Source organism: Salvelinus fontinalis, chromosome 39 (assembly GCF_029448725.1).
Source record: "Salvelinus fontinalis isolate EN_2023a chromosome 39, ASM2944872v1, whole genome shotgun sequence".
In the NCBI taxonomy this organism is placed as follows: Eukaryota; Metazoa; Chordata; class Actinopteri; order Salmoniformes; family Salmonidae; genus Salvelinus; species Salvelinus fontinalis.
The window spans coordinates 16234531-16253184 of NC_074703.1; the positions used below are offsets into that span (position 1 = coordinate 16234531).

General features: G+C 43.6%; 1 protein-coding gene across 1 annotated transcript; it reads left to right on the forward strand.

The window, feature by feature from the left end:
• Positions 1-3961: 3961 nt before the first annotated feature.
• Positions 3962-18617, forward strand: LOC129838554 (phenylalanine-4-hydroxylase-like). The gene is made up of 13 exons (XM_055905608.1): positions 3962-4246; positions 5560-5676; positions 12206-12389; positions 13625-13713; positions 14296-14363; positions 14834-15030; positions 15129-15264; positions 15541-15610; positions 15905-15961; positions 16071-16166; positions 16957-17090; positions 17237-17352; positions 17790-18617. The coding sequence occupies exons 1-13, from the start codon at positions 4187-4189 to the stop codon at positions 17831-17833; spliced, it is 1368 nt and encodes a 455-aa protein (XP_055761583.1). The 5' UTR covers positions 3962-4186; the 3' UTR covers positions 17834-18617.
• The last annotated feature ends 37 nt before the right edge of the window (positions 18618-18654 follow it).

Sequence of the window (18654 nt, forward strand, 5' to 3'; positions counted from 1 at the left end):
GGGAGACCAGAGAATGGCGTCCTCTGGTGGCGGAAACTGTACGTCAGTGCATCACAATGTTGAATATAGGGCGAAAAGTTTTCCTGGGCAGGTCATGTGGTCAGGAAAAACTCGTGGCCCTATAAATAACCTCTGAGCTATTCTCATGGAATGCTAATGCCAGAATGTAAACTCGCCGAAGTTTGTGAGGAGCTCATTTTAAGGCTTTCATTGACGTCATGCAACAGCCAGGAAAGCTGACCAATGTAGTGAACATGACTGTAGTGGCTGATTAGCTGCTGTGAAGTGATGTCCTGTCTGTGTGGGCAGCACAGTGAGACTGGTATATTGTGTGACAGAGAGCAGGAGGATGTCGGTCCATCACAGGGATCTAATTAAGGCACGCAGGTACAAACACTGTGCAGTCTGCCTATGATCACCACCATGTAAATACAGGTCTCAGAGCAGCTTGAAAGGCGTGTGTGGGAGTTCACAATGGACCTGACGAATGCATCAGCCAGCAGATGGAGGCCGGAAGTATTGAAACCCTCAATGAACACAGGAGCAAACAACACTGGGCTTTAAGTTAAACTCTATCTCCCCATCAGCTTCACTGGCAAGTTACCACACATTAAGTTACATTAATAGGTTCTCTCATTAACTTAGAATGAAATAACATGCTATTTAGCAGATGATGAACAATGAACAAACCAAAGAAACTCAGTCTCCTGGCTGGGTCGTTCACCTACACAGACAGACAAACCATGATGCAAACAAACATGGGTGACCATTATACTTTCATGTCTCTGGTGATATCATGGAGCTCAGATTGGAGGGATATTTCTGTAAATAATACTATGTATATAAAGGCAGAGATTGGATGGGTGGTGATACTGAGAGGGGTACAGAACAGAATGGCTGGGGGGAGGGGAGTGAGAGAGGGGAGTCTGGCTTCACAGTACACACACTCACTGCTGAGGAGGAGCAGCCTGCCACACATGGACGCTCACCTGGAGCCGTTCTCCTCAGACCCACAGAGAGATAGGAACACAGCCCTGGGGGACAGGAGAAAGTCTGAGTGACAGGTGAAAGTGACCAAGTCGTGGGGAGGAAACAACTATTGTGTTTGGTCAAGAGGGCAGAGAGAGCCGGAGCAGAGAGATAGGGCCTGCTCAGCCGTCCGCGTCCCTCCTAAAGACGAGATCGTCAGCCAGCCTCCACACCCAGGGCCTTTAATGGGTCGGTTTAATTCACTCTCTTTACCTCATCGTTAACCCCCCCCCATACACACACACACACACACAAACACACACCCCCACCCGCACACACACTCTTGGGTCACCAACTGCCAGGTTAGAGACATAACCAAACCCCTCTCCCCCAGTACCCTTTTATGTTGTGGAAACAGACCCTAAGGCTAAAATGTATCTCATCAGTTAGGTCAGTTCTATTTGAGGGCAGTTCTATTTGGACTGGTGACACACAGACTTCCTCTTTCAGTCTAAATATAATCTCCACTATTGAGATTTTTATCTGCCTCTCTTCCTCCCTTCCTACCAACTTTCGATGGTATCATGGGAGTTTCCTAATACAAACACTGCACACTGACATTTCAGAATCCGGTATTGTATGAAGTCAGAGAGACAACTGAATGGTGTCCAGAAAAAAATGCTTAAGTCCACCAAACACTTCAACCAAGATTCTACAGTAAAGTAGACCACGGTCTACCATCACATGGAGTAATTATACCTCTCTATCCACCCTTCTCCCAATGGGTCTACCTACATTGGGCCTGCGTCCTCTCTGTGCTGGCCTGGGTGAGATGTGCTGTGATCCTGGGAGAGTTGCTGCCAGAGCCACGTGTAGCAGGGAGGTGGCTAGGGGTGACTTTCCTGGGTGTAAAATTCAATTATGCAGCGGGTGAGCGTGTCTGAGCGTGTCTGTTGAGAAGCGGTGGGCGCTCGGCTGCCCGTTCCCAGCGTGCGGCGAGGGGGTTAAGTGCCACAGAAAGACCTCCATTATCTGAGTGAGAACAGCCCATGTGGCTGGCCACACGGCCCCTATTCCCCTTTCACTCTCTTTACAACAGCCCTGCTGAAAGCCTCAAAGTTTAATTCTTTATCCCCCCGTCTTTTCCCCTCCCTCCCCCTTCCAATCTCTCTCTCTCTCTCTCACTCAGTTCAAAAAGAGTTTTGCACAATGCCAGTGGAAACCCAGAGCAGATTCTTCAGCACCCCTGTGGACACTGGACTGGGGCTGGGAGACAGTGCACATGTGGACCCGATTCACAGGACCGCCGTCAATCAGGCCATAAATCAACAACAACTCTTCTTCTCTCATGAAGACACAATTAAGCCTCACAATTCTATAATTCCCCCCAGTCATCTGTCTTCTCCCAACCCAGCTTCCTAGTCTAGTCTCTACAATCACACAGACTCTGCAGTCTGCAGTTATTCAGAAAAACACCACAACAACATCATTAAATCCTAGGTCTGTGTTGCATAATGATAGTGCAGATAATGACTCACAAAAGGTCTAAGAAACTCACAACAGATCGAATACATGTGGGTAACATTCCGGGAATGGGTCCTGAGACAGGCTAAATGTTCATTCCTCACTATTTTTCACATGAATCACACAACTGACTGAATGTCCCAGAACACATTTGGCTTAAGGAGTACTTAGTGAGAACAGATGCTCTGTGTGAGACAGAGAGAAGAGGACTGAGGCTCTATGGAACAGGCCGTTGTCTGCACACACTCGGCCACTTCACATGAAGAACGAGCAATTGTCTCCATCACCGTTAATGAGGCAATGTGTCCCCGATTTGATGTACAGTGTGAAGAACACATTGAGGAAGCGGACAGGCACATTAATGAGGTTTAATGACACCGTTATTACAGCATTGACGATCTGTGCAGCTATGCAATGGAATCCAACAGCAGTCATTGGCATGTAATGAGACAAGTGTGTAGTCACTGATATACAGTGAGATGACATATGTGCAGTCTGAAGAAATGAATGCTCTTATACAGAGTTCAAGTAGAGGTCAGACCCTCTCCTTGCATGCATTTATCATCATGTCACTATCCATAATGACCATGAGTGGGTTGGGTGTGTTCTCATTGTTAATACCACATTGTTGAATTGTGCAGAGTAGGCATATGCTATCAAATGCTTGTTCGTGGTCTATTTTAACAAGGAGAGGTAGATAGAATTCTCTGCAACAAAGAAGGTAGGCCTATGGTATATTATTGATAGGCCTACATGTCTAGGCCTATTGCCCTACTGTGTTTGTTGAACACCAGCAGAAAGGATGGAGTTGTATGACAATTTATTTAAATAGCTGTTTAACGTTTAAATTAGAGTAATGTGAAATGTAAAATAATTACTGCTTATTCACCAGTTGACAGGTATGTTGCCCTAGCACGTGACACAAAAAAATACAGTACATGTATTCCTATACGGCTTTTGAAAAGTAATTTACAACTCTCCGTTTGTTTTTAGAGGGACGTCATGTAGTCTGGCCGCTGAATTGAACATTAGCTACAACCTGTTTTAACCTGTTGTTCGGCGCCACCTTGTGGCATTTAGGAGCACCATCACATCACTGGATGCAGATAAGAGGGGCCAAGCAAGCAAAACCGACCCCGAAACATTCATAACACAAAATACCTACAAAAAATAAATGCAATGAACTTTTGATCGATACAAGTTGCGTCGCTTACTGTCATAACATAGCCTTATATGAGTAGCAGCTATACGACTTTATTGATTTTCGGGTCATTATAGTGGTCTAATGGCTCATTATGAGCATGCATCACAGTATAGGCGTGCATCGACCATCCTCTTCATCATTATAACTAAGTCATATTTATCTGTTACATCACAGGGAAGTCCTACTGAGTGGGTGGAGGCTTGGCAGGTAGTGATGGTTATGAAACGTTGATTCTGAACATTTACCCAGCCACCTCTACCCCAGCACTAGACAATAAGAACCAGATGTGCCAATAAAGCCGTTTCATAACTTCATGGCTCCATAGGCCTCTGTTCCTTGCGTGACAGGGATACAAACCATAACGGGGGTGGTGTCACGTGGTCCAACATGAACGGCTGAAGTTTAACTTGAGTTGCTCAAACAAATTCGACCAAAGCACACACATTCAGCATCAGTGGTTTCATACCTGCGCAACGAGAAGACTGGAAGATGGACGCAGCATACAAAAGAATTAACGGGGACTATCCCACACCTGACAATGGCAAAGAGGTAAGCCATTTTAAACATACAATCTAGTGTGAAAAAAAATATTAAATGTTTAATGAATAATATAAATTTATGAAGTTGTTTATCACTAATAATATAATCGTGATGACAATTTATGTTATAATGTTGAATGAGTAATATACACGTATAAACTTATTGGCTTATAATACTAGATAGTGATAATTGATGGTTTTATGATTCAATTTATTTAATACAGCCATATCATTCTTATTGTGCAGTAAATTCCATGTCACGAGATAGGGAAGGGAACAGGTATACTTGGCATTGGACAGACCCCCTGTAAAACGTGCTATTGTAAAAAGTCAGTGTCATTTCGTGAAACGGCTATTAGAACGTTGTTCATTGTCCAGCTATATGTTGTCCACTGTGACTGGAATATTCTAGTCAGCAGAATGGCAACACAGACCAGACTGCTGTAAACATATGGTAATTGTGAATAATGTTAAAGGTCAGTGACTATGAATCCATGCAGGTTGCGGTAATAAATATGTTTTTTAAAACTTTTTAATCTGATCTAGAAAAGGGGTGCACAGTTTAACATCAGCTTTTGCTTGAGAAGTAATGATAAAACGTTTAGTGTTTGTTAATTCATCACAATAATGGACTGTAGAAATTCTAAAGTGATAGAATCCCAATAAACAGTGAAGTTCAAGGAATTGGGGATGTCGAGGTATTTGTGCTGAGTAGAGATTTTGAGGAGATGGTTTCAGGGGTCATTACTACAAAGGTCAGAGAGGAAAGGTTAAAGGTGTGAAAGCTTTGCGCTTTGAGAGGTAAGTCCTTTAGAATATTCAAAATAACCTGGGTTCTATAACCACAGCCCACACACAAACACATGCACCAAACATGATTTTTCATTGTGAGTGATACTTTGGAGTAAATGCAATGGAATAAATTAACACAATCCTAATGATATAATGCATATCTGTTCAACTGTTTGATCTATCAGGTTTGTGGGTCAGATTGTGGAGGCTCAGTCATTAGGGAGTGGGCGACATGCGTTTGCAGTTTGGTGAGAGGGCATAAAGAGAGAGAAATAGTTGTGTAGTTGAGGTAATGGCAAGGGTCACCACGCCACAGAAGGTTCACTTTAGGAGAGCATAGCCATGTCAATCACTCCACTCAGCTTCATAACCCCCCCCCCCAGGCCAGTGATATATCCACTGTACATAGCTATGTAGATGAGAATGTAATCCACAGCCCACCACATTCAACGCCCCCTGGAATGTGTGCAGTGGTAAGGTCCAGCCCTGGGGGTCATAGGCCAAATTGCTGTGAATCTTGTCTTGTTGCAGAGGAGAGGCTCCATGTACCTGGAGGAAGAGACCAGTGCCAAGGCGGGGGTGCTGTCCTGCTTCTTCTCCCTGAAGGAGGAGGTTGGGGCGCTGGCCAAAGCCCTCAGACTGTTTGAAGTAAACCACTCAACATAACCGTGAATATGAATATGTACACAGTGCAAACAAACAATCTTAAATGTGCAGTAATGTATTGTAGTCACACACATGCAAAGTAATGTTCAATCTTTATTCTGAAATGCTCTGATGTGTTTGTCCAATGAGTCATTGGTCAAGGACAAATAAGAAGTCAGTCAGTCTGTTAGGAGTGCCAAAAACCTGAAAAGCTGTAGAAGCTGAAAGAAATAATAGCTGAAATAGCTGTGACAGCTGAAAGCAGTAATTTCTGAAATAGCTGTTAAAGTTGAAAGCAGTATTAGCTGAAATAGCTGAAATATGTAAAAGCTGAAATATGTAAAAGATTAAATAGCTACTTTAAAAAAAATGTAACTTTAAAAGCTAGAAGGTTAAATAGTTTCTGTAGGTGAGAAAGAGAGAGGTGGGTATGAGGCTATTGAACAGTACAAGCACAACAACAGGCTATAAGCAAACAAAGTAAACGATTACGTGTTTTTATCCATTTCATACCATGCGTACCAAATATGAATAAAACAGATGGAAAAAGACTAATCCAAATGATGTGCAGTATCTTCAGAGTCAACTCCACAGCTGTGTTCTGGACCAGGAAAACTGCTTAGTAACTCCTTCAGGAGGACAGTTCTTTTTACATTTACATTTGAGTCATTTAGCAGACACTCTTATCCAGAGCATCTTACAGTAGCGAGGGCATACATTTTTTCATATTGGTCCCCTGTGGGAATCGACCCCACAACCCTGACGTTGCAAGCACCATCTCTACCAATGAGCTAGACAGGACCATTTATCGCTAGCAACTTTAGGGAGGTAACGATCACGCCCATAAAAAGCAGAGCGACTCTAGAAGATCAGACAGAAGTTTACTAGCTGCCATTTGTCAGTCCGAGGGACCAATTTAAAGAGACAGCCAGACCTTCGCTCTCTTCCCTTCTCTTCCTCCATGTAAGAATTTACAAGGTACGCAACCAAACGCGCTTCATAAGACAGCATGTTTCCAGTTAGCTCCAGATGTTAGAGGTTACTGACCATCCTCCTGCATCCTGGTACCTGCCTCAGTGAAGGACCTGTGTCTGGATGAATACAGTGCATAGTACCCCCCAGTAGGAGTAAATCGTACCGTAGGGCCTGCTGTGTTTTAATGTGTACAGCTCTGTGTCGAATTGGAACAGGCTCTCTCATACATATAGACCAGTTTGTTACATCTCCATGCAGGCTCCTGCAACAGAGGCCAAGGTAATGGAAAACAATGCTCCACCATTGGATACTACCAGTAAATGCATGTGAATACTGGACATTTCTCTGGGGCAGAATTTACATGAACATTTAACTAGCCAAATGTTAGTGGAGAGTTTCCAGCAGGGTGTGAAGGAGTTGGAGGCCTACCCCAAAGTTTTTACATGATGTATCCTCATCCTAGGGTTTAGGTTGGTGCAGTATGTTCCCTCAACCTCTGGGCAAAAAGTAGTGTCACTCAACATTGTTTCTTCGTTATCTCAGAATCAAAATAATACCATTACATCATTATGGATAGCTGTCATAACACGTACATGTTGAACATTTTTGTGTCATTTTAACCCAAGACCTTCCAACCAGGGTTCAAGGTTTGGTTTATTTGAAATATTTTGAGTTTGTTGACAACTCAATCAAATATTAACCCACATGTGGCTGTTGATCTGACGTCTTTGTCCAATGTGCTGGTTGCCCAATGTATTAGTAGCCAATGTTGTTAATGTAGGTGACTGAATTTAGAGTTGAGGGGATGTAAGCCCGACTGTGTAGATTTACGGCTCTATGATTTACGGCTCTATGATTTACGGCTCTACACTCTAACTGTTAGTGTGATGACAGCTTTATCTTAGATATCTACGGGAGCAGCTGTGTACACAATCTTTCCAGGCCGCTCTTTGATCCACAATGCAGGCCGAGATTTCTGTTTTTGAAATAGTCAAACAGACTGGAGACACCCATCAGACCCCAAAATGGTCACCAGTTATGGCTACTGCGTTCATTTAACCATGTTGTGTTGTGCCACCAGCAACAGTTGACCCTGTATCAAGGTGCATCCTTTTTTTTTAATTCTGTGTTGACTTAAGTGACTATGTACTTCGTAGCACGCAGTCAGGGCTGTTGGGCAGCACATTCATTGTTTAACCTTCAACGATGAAGTGCTATCGAAGTTTGATGTCCTAGTAGTCGAAACAGAATTGGATTGTCTTGTGCCTCACTTGTAGGGGAGAGTGGGGTACGTTGAGTCAAAGGGTTAGTTGAGCCACCCCTTGTTTCTAAGAAACCATACACAAAATTAATCATCTGACCAAATACTTAGGAAGAGGTCATCATTTCATGGAGTCTGTGAAGGAAGAAACCACATTGAAAAAGTGGTAAGTTAGGTCCAAAAAACAGAACGAAAGTAATTCATTTAGTGTGTTACTACGTTTCATGATGCTTGTATCTTAACAAATGTAGATGGTTTTATCAGTTGGGGTCTCTATAAGCTTCATATGACATCCTAAACCTAGCTTGAAAGTTCTTCCTTGTAGCCATGTTGGCTAATATAGTCAAAATGTTTGCCTTGGAGTAAGTTGAGAAAATGGACATGGGGTAAGTAGAGCCAATGGCTACCATACTCCATACAAATGATTCATTTTGGTCAGTTTTATGCATATTATGCCTGCAATGTGTCATGCATATGAACTCAAGATATAGCATTTGTCTTGTTACAGAGCAGACATCATCATGTCCCGTGTCTACAAATGTAAAACAAGCAGGGGTCTAGTCCCCCCTGAGGTTCTTGAGAGAGCAGCCAAGGGAGTGAGAGAGGGGAAGAAGTCCATTCGATCAGCAGTAATGGATGAAAAAAATAGACTGAATTACACTGAAGAGGTACATTGACAAAAAAGAAAACGAACGTGTACCTTTGTGAGAGAGAGGCTATGACAGAGTAGCAGAGGAGCACGAGGTCTTATCTGATGACATGGAGGCTGAGCTTGCAGACCAGTTTCATGGGCTTAGTCGCCTCAAAAGAACTTGCCCACAAATTGGTACGTGGAAACAACATCCCTGTCCCAGACAACTGGTCAAGAAATGGAAGGGTTAGTGATATTGAACAGAGAGATCTATATCTGAATGTAGGCATACAGTTAAATATACAATATACCACATCCCCATTCCATGAATTCAACTTTGACCTTCCACCCCCATCACCCACTGTCACAGGACACTGCCACTCAACTTACCCTGTCCCTATTCTCAAATGACCCTGTCCCTATTCTCAACCTACCCTGTCCCTATTCTCAATTTACCTGGGGTAAGTTGTGCCAAGAGACCGCTTTTATGGGGGGCAAGCTATGTTTTCAAAACTGTTATGAATTCTGATTATTTCCAGGGATACACACTATCCTGAAATATGTAGATATCTTTGTTAGAAAGAATACTATATTTCCCTTGATGTAGTGATCCTGAATGTAAATAATGGCTCAACTTACCCCACTCTCCACTACAGATAAAAAATGGAGTAAAACACAAAGTAAAACAAGAAATCTTAATGAGTGTTTGTGGAGATCAATAAGTATCTTCCACGTGCTGTACTCCAAATGCAGTTGTAAACATGAGAAGCTCCTCTGGACCTATGAGCTCTCATTCCCCAGATCCACCCCCTACTCCACCCCCATCTCCCTGTAAAACCCCAAACCTCCCCACCATCAGACCCAGTTTTAGTCCAATCACTTCCCAGCATCCACACCCTCCTTTTCTATAAAAACAGGCCATGTTACCCTGAAAACCATCAACACAGCCCTCCCTCTCCCCAGGACTGACCAGACTCCACTGTACTTAGCAACATCAGTTGGCACCCCCCCCCCCCCCCCCCCCTGTAGGGCACCTCTCAGTCATCAGTGGGAGGACAGGATCATATGGATGGTTTAGGAACACAATGTTCCCATATGGCTTTATTCATGTGTGTGGAGTGGAACATCGAAGGCATCCAAGTAGAAACCATCATAATTTGAATGTGAGAAACTGAAAATGACAGCTCAAGTAGGAAGGACTGAATACAAAGGAAACGTTTACATTGGCTCCGTGTATCCATATCACCAGCTGCATAATCAGCATCATTTATACCCATGTACATTTACAGTATTAATTTGGAGTCAAGAAGTCCTCCTATGCAGCTCCAGTCCCCAGCTACATCTCAGTAACTCCCTGTTTATCCCTCTGAAACTCCAGCCCATGTGATGTGGGTTGGATGCCATGTGAGGAGTCAATTCCTAGCATCAGTGAGCTTGTCATGACCGGACCAAGGCCTTAGCGCAGCCAGGGCACGGGTAGGGTTAATATCACTCACACAAGGCCTTGTGGTAGACATTCATTCCACTTCAAAAGTCACCAGGAGCATAGGGACATCCCTAGGAAGTACACAAATCTATCCAAACGGCCCATATATGCCCTGGGACCATATAAACTGGGGGGGGCATATATTGCCCTAGATAAGCCTGGTCAGGCTCCCTGTAAAATTAATATTAGGGGGTTCTTGGGGGTGGGAAATAGATTTTCGTTATTTATTTATCTATTTTGGGGGGGGCTGTGGGGGGGTCTCATATGGTTGAGGGGCCTTGGAGGGCTGGCAGTTGGGAGCTTGGGCCGGTAGCTGTTGGGTCGCTGGTTCAGGTCCCCGTTTTTTTCTATTTTTTTTCTTACATTTTTATCCCCTTTTCTCCCCAATTTTCGTGGTATCCAATCGCTAGTAATTACTATCTTGTCTCATCGCTACAACTCCCGTACGGGCTCGGGAGAGACGAAGGTCGAAAGCCATGCGTCCTCCGAAGCACAACCCAACCAAGCCGCACTGCTTCTTAACACAGCGCGCCTCCAACCCGGAAGCCAGCCGCACCAATGTGTCGGAGGAAACACCGTGCACCCGCCCCCCTCGGTTAGCGCGCACTGCGCCCGGCCCGCCACAGGAGTCGCTGGAGCGCGATGAGACAAGGATATCCCTACCGGCCAAACCCTCCCTAACCCGGACGACGCTAAGCCAATTGTGCATCGCCCCACGGACCTCCCGGTCGCGGCCGGCTGCGACAGAGCCTGGGCGCGAACCCAGAGACTCTGGTGGCGCAGCTAGCACTGCGATGCAGTGCTCTAGACCACTGCGTCACCCGGGAGGCCAGGTCCCCGTTTTTTGACCTTGTGGGAGATCTGTCAACGTGCCCTTGAGCAGGGCGTTGACCCTGGTTGCTTCTGTGTGCTCTGGATGGGAGTCTGTTAGATAACTAATGTGATGTAGTTGTTGAGCGGTTTCACTGCAAGTATATTGTATGTTTTAAACATTTATTTTAAAAATAAAAAAATGAAATAAAGATGAATATTAGAATAACACTGCAGTACGGATCTCCTGTCAACAACAAAGGAAACACTAAACGATCTGCCTAAACTAAAACACGCAGACAGAGACCTAATAAACAGGGCAAACAAACTCACTGACACCACAAGGAGTCAATAACGGCACATCAGATGTAAAGTATGCAGAGAGATGCCAGGCCAGCCATGGGGGGAGAGGGGTGTGGAGCATTGTTTTGTAACTAAGTGCTGTTGGATGTTGAAACAACAGCAGATCCATATGGTTTCCATAGAGCGCAAGTCTGGATAATGGGATCCAGATGGAGATGGAGAGGGGGGGGGACGAGGGACGAGAGTGAGGGGGGAAGGGAGAGTAGAGTGAGGGGAAATGGGACTGTGTGCCACCTGACCCCGCCTCTCTACTGGGCCTATGGCAGTAAGAGATTGTTCTACTCTCTGCTCCCCACAGTTACTAAACCAAACCAAATGTTTTAAATAATTAACCAATATAGATTTGCATGTTTCTCCGGATGGGCCAAAAACTACAATTGATATTGAGATGTACAGTTGATATTGAAATGCATAAATATGTATATGCACACATCGAATCCCATCCAAAATGAACATAATCTGGAAAATATTCTCTGGTATTAAGTGGCAATTTTATAAAATGCAAAAAGTTGACAGAATGATTTCAAAGATGTGATGGCATTGATAAAAATGCTGCATGTTGTTGTGCAAGCCCTTTCAATGCTACCACAGCTCACATCCTGGCTCTAGTCGGTTCTATAACACCCAGCCCACAGTGCATTAGCTGGGTGATTGTTTAGTGCTGTGCTGTCCTGTCCTAAGGGCATGGTTGACTCCACAAAGCCTGTCAAATGACCACTGTTTGGATGTGCCCTTGGCGCCCTCTAGCGGTATGCTGAGTCCACATACATTATTCCCAGTGCTGGATCGTCATGAGTTGAATCACAGGTTTTTAAAGTCGTTTTTCAAAAACGTAACCTAACTTTTATTGTCAATAATATTTCAATAACACAATAATGATTTTAAAGTTAAAGATACAAAAACATAAAACCAAAATGTACAAGATCTAATAGCAGGATTGAACCACTTAGCTGTCACACAGGATTTACAGAGCTACATGGCTTCTCCTCTGTCTCTGACTCAACAGGAGAAGGGCATCAACCTGATGCACATCGAGTCTCGCCCGTCACGACTGAACAACCAGGAGTTTGAGTTCTTCATCAGCGTGGACACCAGCTACTCCAAATCCCTGGACGAGGTCATCGACGGCCTGCGCACCGAGATCAGTGGCCACGTGCACGAGCTCTCACGCAACAAACAGAAGGACACAGGTGTGTGTATCAGGGTTGGGGTTAATTCCAATCCTCGTCAACACTTTTTAATAAGGAAAATTTGGAATTGGAATACAGAATTACTTTTTGAATTGACTAGAGTTGAAATGGAATTCCCCCTAATCCTGGTGTGTATGAGTGTGTGTATATATATTATCAATGAATAATCAATCTAGATATGCATATAACATATTACAAACCATGACTGAAAGTATTAAAAACCATGACTGATTAAAATCATGACTATTAAATCATTATTTTAAGTGTACATAACAATAATTATATGATGATATATTTGTGTTTAGGAGGGAGAAGGGGGAAGTAGACAAAGCATGTGTGTGTGTCACATGATCTGAACTCTGGGTGGCGCATTAGCAGGCCACCAGCCAGACTGTCTAATGATGTGATGAGCGTCGCCGCGGAGACGGATGGCCTGTCCCTCACATCCAGCCTCCTTTATTAGTTGTTTCCACAATGACATTAGTTTAGTTACTGGGTACCAACTGGCCTGGCTGCAAACAGAGGAGCCCAGTGTCACCGACTGTCACAGAACAGACTGCCTCTATCACAGACCCAGAGGAGGGGAACCCTAACAGGGTCATCGCTCATCCCGGACAGACAGACAGGCGGAGATAGACGGCCACCACCAAGCCAGCCGCCCTTGTCCTCAGCCCCCTCTGTCTAGCCCTATGGTCTACTGGACAGGGGGACAGGTTAATGTGGCATTGGAGGATATTAGAGATATTTATGGTCTGAGATGGAGACAGGCTGTTTTGAGAGGAGTCTGGTGGGGTCCCATTGTTCCCCTAGCCTCAGGCTGGACCACACGGCCTCGATTTAGATTAATGGTTGATGTCCAGTACTTCTAACTGTCATAAATGAGCCAATGGGTGACCTCCTCTGCTGCTCTGTTCACTGTCAACATGGTTACTGGATAGTGTTCTATCCCAATACAAACGCACCCTGCAGGCAAAACCCCCACAAAGCCATCCACATCAATATTCATTTGGGCTTCACTTGTTTCAATCAATTTACATTTTGGAATTGGACATTGAACACAAGGCAGATATACTACAGACAATTGTAAATATGACTAAATTGTAGTTTTCTACATCTCAAGAAGTTATGCACCACTGTTTCGACTGGTTTTACTCTGGTCTGTTTTGGCCATGTGTATATATCTATTTGTCACATTCACCTGAACTGGGTAATGAGGAGATTCCCCCGTCCTACAGTTCCATGGTTCCCCAATGACATCCAGGACTTGGATCGCTTTGCCAACCAGATTCTGAGCTACGGATCTGAGCTGGATTCTGATCACCCTGTAAGGATCCACCAATCATTACTGTCTGTTTACATCCTACACACTGTGTACTGGCTGTCTGCTTTGTATTGTATGCGTGTCTGCATTGTTGGGAAGGGCCAGTAAGTTAACATTTCACTGTTAGTCCACACCTGTTGTTATACGAAGCATGTGACGATTACAATTTAATTTGATTTATGTGGGTGTGTGCACATGCGTATGTACATGTGTGTATGCATGTGCACCCACACGTGTGTTTTATGAAAGATTCAAATCGTGATGACAGTCCCCACTCTGTTATCTATTCTAATGGAAACTCTCTAGGGCCCCAAATTGATGTCATTGCTTTAATTGAGCCCCTATAATTATAGATAATTGCTCCCTTTTGCCACCGCCTTTAAAGTGAAATGTATTCCTCATTAGCAGCATACATTCTACAAAGGCCTCATTTAAAAATGTGTTTCCAGCCAGGGCTCTCAGCAGAGTGGGAGAGTATGATGCTGTCAAAGTCCAAGTAGTCCTAGCTGAGGATTTACACACTATATACAGGGCCAGGCAGTGACCATAAATAAGATCTAACATTGATTACTTCTTTCACTCCAGGGCTTCACAGACCCAGTGTACAGAACCAGGAGGAAGGAGTTTGCCGACATTGCCTACAACTACAGACAGTAACTATCAATCCAGACTAGAATAATTTTTCTCTTGGGTCCCTCTCTTTTACACAACAGCAGAGGTGAAGAGAGCTTCTAGAACCTACTAGAAGTGATCTATGGCTCTCTCCTCCAGCCACATTTCATTCCCCGCTTTGCCTTTTATTGAAAATGACCACAAACAAAAGGGGACAAATTACAGAGGGGACAGTGGTGGATTTGAAGCCTCTAGCTTTGTTCGCATAATTGAGACTTCATTATTCCCAGGAACTACAAAGAGCGCCAGCCCCAATGAAAATGCCCTCACAGGAAGCTCACATTTACATAGCAGTGGGACCTTGGCAGAATAATGAAGTGAATCCACTAACTGATCCCCCCCACCCATCTATCCTCCTAGTCCTCCCTCAACAAATAGGGACTGTGTGTGTGTACAGAAGAACATATTATACACAAGTGTCTGTTAACAACAGTGTGTCTCTCTGTTTCAGTGGCCAGGTCATTCCCAAGGTGGAGTACACAGCGGAGGAGAAGGCCACATGGAGCACAGTGTTCAATGAGCTGAAGACTCTGTACCCCACGCACGCCTGCCGCGAGCACAACCGTGTGTTCCCCCTGCTGGAGCAGTACTGCGGCTACAGGCAGGACAACATCCCCCAGCTGGAGGACATCTCACGCTACCTGCAGTGTAAGACAACAGATCGTGGCTAAGTGCCACACTTCCTCTGCTTCTATCAGCGTCCCACATACACTGACATTGGTTCCTTCCCCTCCTCTCTGTTTTAGCGTGCACAGGTTTCCGGCTGCGCCCAGTGGCTGGCCTGCTCTCCTCTCGGGATTTCCTGGCTGGTCTGGCCTTCCGAGTCTTCCACTCTACACAGTACATTCGTCACCAATCCAAGCCCATGTACACACCTGAGCCGTGAGTGTCACCCTCATCATTTTAAGGAGAAAAAACATCAATGACTCGCTCGTTCGCCATTGTATGTTTTAGGGCCCGTCCGATTTCCGTCATTTTCTACATGTAGAATCGGTTTGTACTCGGTTTGCAAATTACAGCCGGCACCCTGTTAAGTACGTTCGGCCGGCAAATGCCACCGGTGTGTCCATACCTTTATATAGGTGTCACATCCCACCTTGGGACCAGTTGTACATAGTTGAATATGTTCTACAGTCATTGACTTACATCTCTCCATAGGGATATCTGCCATGAACTCCTGGGCCATGTTCCTCTGTTTGCTGACCCCACCTTTGCCCAATTCTCACAGGTAAAGAACACAAGAGGACATGAACGTTCTTTAACCACTGCTGGTATCATAACTTAAGAGAACTATCCATTGTTGGCGTGAAAAAGGGCACCATTTTAAAGATCAGCTTCAAAAACAGTCATGCTAGTCATAATGTTGAGGAGGATTGAGAAGAATGCCATGCAACTGTACTGAATGTGCCAGTCTTTCTCTAATATTGGTTTTGCTCCTGTAGAACGCTTTCATCTGTGTTACAGCACAATATCCTGATGCAAATAGACAATAACATGATTTATTTGACGCTGTTCTGAACAGGAAATCGGTCTGGCTTCCCTGGGTGCCCCCGACGAGTACATTGAGAGGCTTGCTACTGTAAGTATCTCAGACGTCTCACAACATCAGCAACAGCCGACTCCTGATACCAGAGGAATACAAAACCATTTTGAATATGTGACGAGCCCTTGTGTCTGTCTGTCCACAGGTCTATTGGTTCACAGTGGAGTTTGGCCTGTGCAAGCAGGGCTCTGAGATCAAGGCCTATGGAGCTGGGCTTCTCTCATCATTTGGAGAGCTGCAGGTATTTACATTACATTTACAGCTTCCAAAGCGACTTACAATGAGAAATGGATGCTAGAAGCAGCCACAGTGGAACAATTCATTTAGCCATGTGGCTATTTTTACGAGGTTGTCTTTCATGACCTGTTTAATGCCCACGTGCAGAGGCCTCCTTCCTGCAGTTCTAATATAGACAAATCCCTATGATGTAGCCCAGTGGGCTGTCAGTCAGCAGCATCGCATTAGTGGAAACAAAGACTGTTCTCAGGGCAGACCTGGTTGTAGCTAGATATGTTCGAGTCACGTCGGGAACAGTTTCAGCATTTTAGCTAACCCTAATCTTAACCTAATTTTCCAAACCTGCCAGGTAAGTTCTCCTAACCCGCTACGAATTCAGCTGTCAATCAGTTTGTTAGTGGTCCACACAGGGCTCAGGCTAAATGTGTCACTGGGGGAAACTGGTGAGGAGTGGGTTAGTGGTTCACTGGAGAAGTAGGGGGCAGAGACAGAATTCATATCTTAAGTCACCAGTTACATAAGACGTTGTCATCAGAGGATGAGCAGTTAGCTGAGACATATCACAGCAGGACGCCATTCACACTACACTTCCTGTTTACTGCTACCGAGGCTTACGGGGCACAGAATATCATTGAGGAATTGCACACTGCTTGTGGTCCGTGACCTCAAAACAGTGAGGACTTGTAACCTGGATTCTGCTCATTGTAGATTGATTCATGACACTGGTACATCTCCCATAAGTGGGGATTGTCAAACTCTGGAATAACATTTGACTGTTTTGAATTGTTTTACAGTACTGTTTGACAGACAAGCCCAAGATTCAACCATTTGACCCTGCAAAGACCAGCCTCCAGAAGTACCCAATCACTGAGTTCCAGCCCATTTACTTTGTTGCAGAGAGCTTTGACGATGCTAAAGAGAGAGTCAGGTAATATTTAACATCTGTACATAATTAAACGTTTATTATGTCACATTCATTCACTGTATTTGCTTCGGAACTCTCTGGATCTTTATATCGTAATATATACATTCACATTTTCAACTGAATGTCCTATGTTATGACCTTTTATACAGGAAATTTGCCGACACCATCCCCAGGCCTTTCTCAGTGCGCTACAATGCGTACACCCAAAGCATTGAAGTCTTGGATAACACCCAGCAGCTGAGAAACCTGGCTGACAACATCAGTGGTGTGTGACATTTCTATAGAGTCCTCATAAAACTAACTTCTCAATAACCCCTTATGCAAATACCAACCTCAAGTACTATTAGAACTATTACTATTCAAATTAGATTTTCTACCAATTGTAATTTATATACACTGCATGTAATATATGCTATTTAGCATACACTTTTATCCAAAGCGGCTTACAGTCATACATTTTACATACGGGTGGTCGTGGGAATCAAACCCAGTACTCTGGTATTGCAAGCACCATGCTCTACCAACTGAGCTACAGAAGACCACACTAGGATATATTTTTGTCTTGCCTTTTACAAATTGAAAACATAGTTTAATTGAATTAAAGACAATATCTGTATGAATGTCCAAATCCTACTGGAATTGAATGTTTCTTAATCTTTTACATATGAACTACCTAATTTGATCATGTTGCTTTTATTTTAGGGGAAATTGGGATCTTGTGCAATGCCCTGCGGAAGATGGAGTAAGGAGACCACCTTCAATACTGATGTGCGCTATGATAGAATCTCTATGTATTTCATCAATCTTGTAGATTTCCATTATACTCTTTGTGTTTATAATCTGTGTGCTTGTCCATTATAACATCTACTGCATTCTGCTTCATCTTTAAATAAATTCATAAATAACTACTGCAACCCAGACGCTAGTCATTTTAAGTAGAACATTTTAATTGTAGTAGTCATTATTAGAGTGGCACTCTCTCAATGAATCACACAGAGGCATACTACTAGCCAATGAAAATGGCACATCGGAAAATTTGTCAGTCATTGTAAATATGAAGTTACATAAAACAAGTATTAACTTTAAAATAAGTATTCTTTTATCATACCTTTTTCAGTATGTTCTAGAAATCCAACACCGCCACTACAGTATTGATAGGTTAACCGATGTCATTTTCTGTAACCAGCTGAGAAGGATTACTTTGGAATAGTGCTGCTCCAGAACTATTAGCTCAGGCTTTGACGACGATTTAATTCGCACTTGAGTATTCTATCTATATTGGTTAAATCGCAAATGGCAAAAATAAATCCTTGCATTATGCTATAAATAGCTAGGCCTATATAACACAATAACGAAATACAATGTTTATGTCCAGCACGTTATTAGAGAATGTGTTTGATTATATCCTGAATTCTGATTAATTCAAATGATCGACTGTTTTTTCATTCTTTACTATCACATTTGTTTGTATAATATGCATGGACATGTGTTATTATTAACTTGACAAATAAATGTATGCTAAAAATGTTATTTCAGATCAATTCTCAAAATAATTATTGTTATGATT

Coding starts and splice junctions, on each gene's coding strand:
- LOC129838554 (XM_055905608.1), top strand. CDS start 4,187: ATGGACGCAGCATACAAAAGAATTAACGGGGACTATCCCACACCTGAC. Junction 14,364..14,833: donor ATTGCCTACAACTACAGACA/GTAACTATCAAT, acceptor TCTCTGTTTCAG/TGGCCAGGTCATTCCCAAGG. Junction 17,091..17,236: donor GATGCTAAAGAGAGAGTCAG/GTAATATTTAAC, acceptor CCTTTTATACAG/GAAATTTGCCGACACCATCC.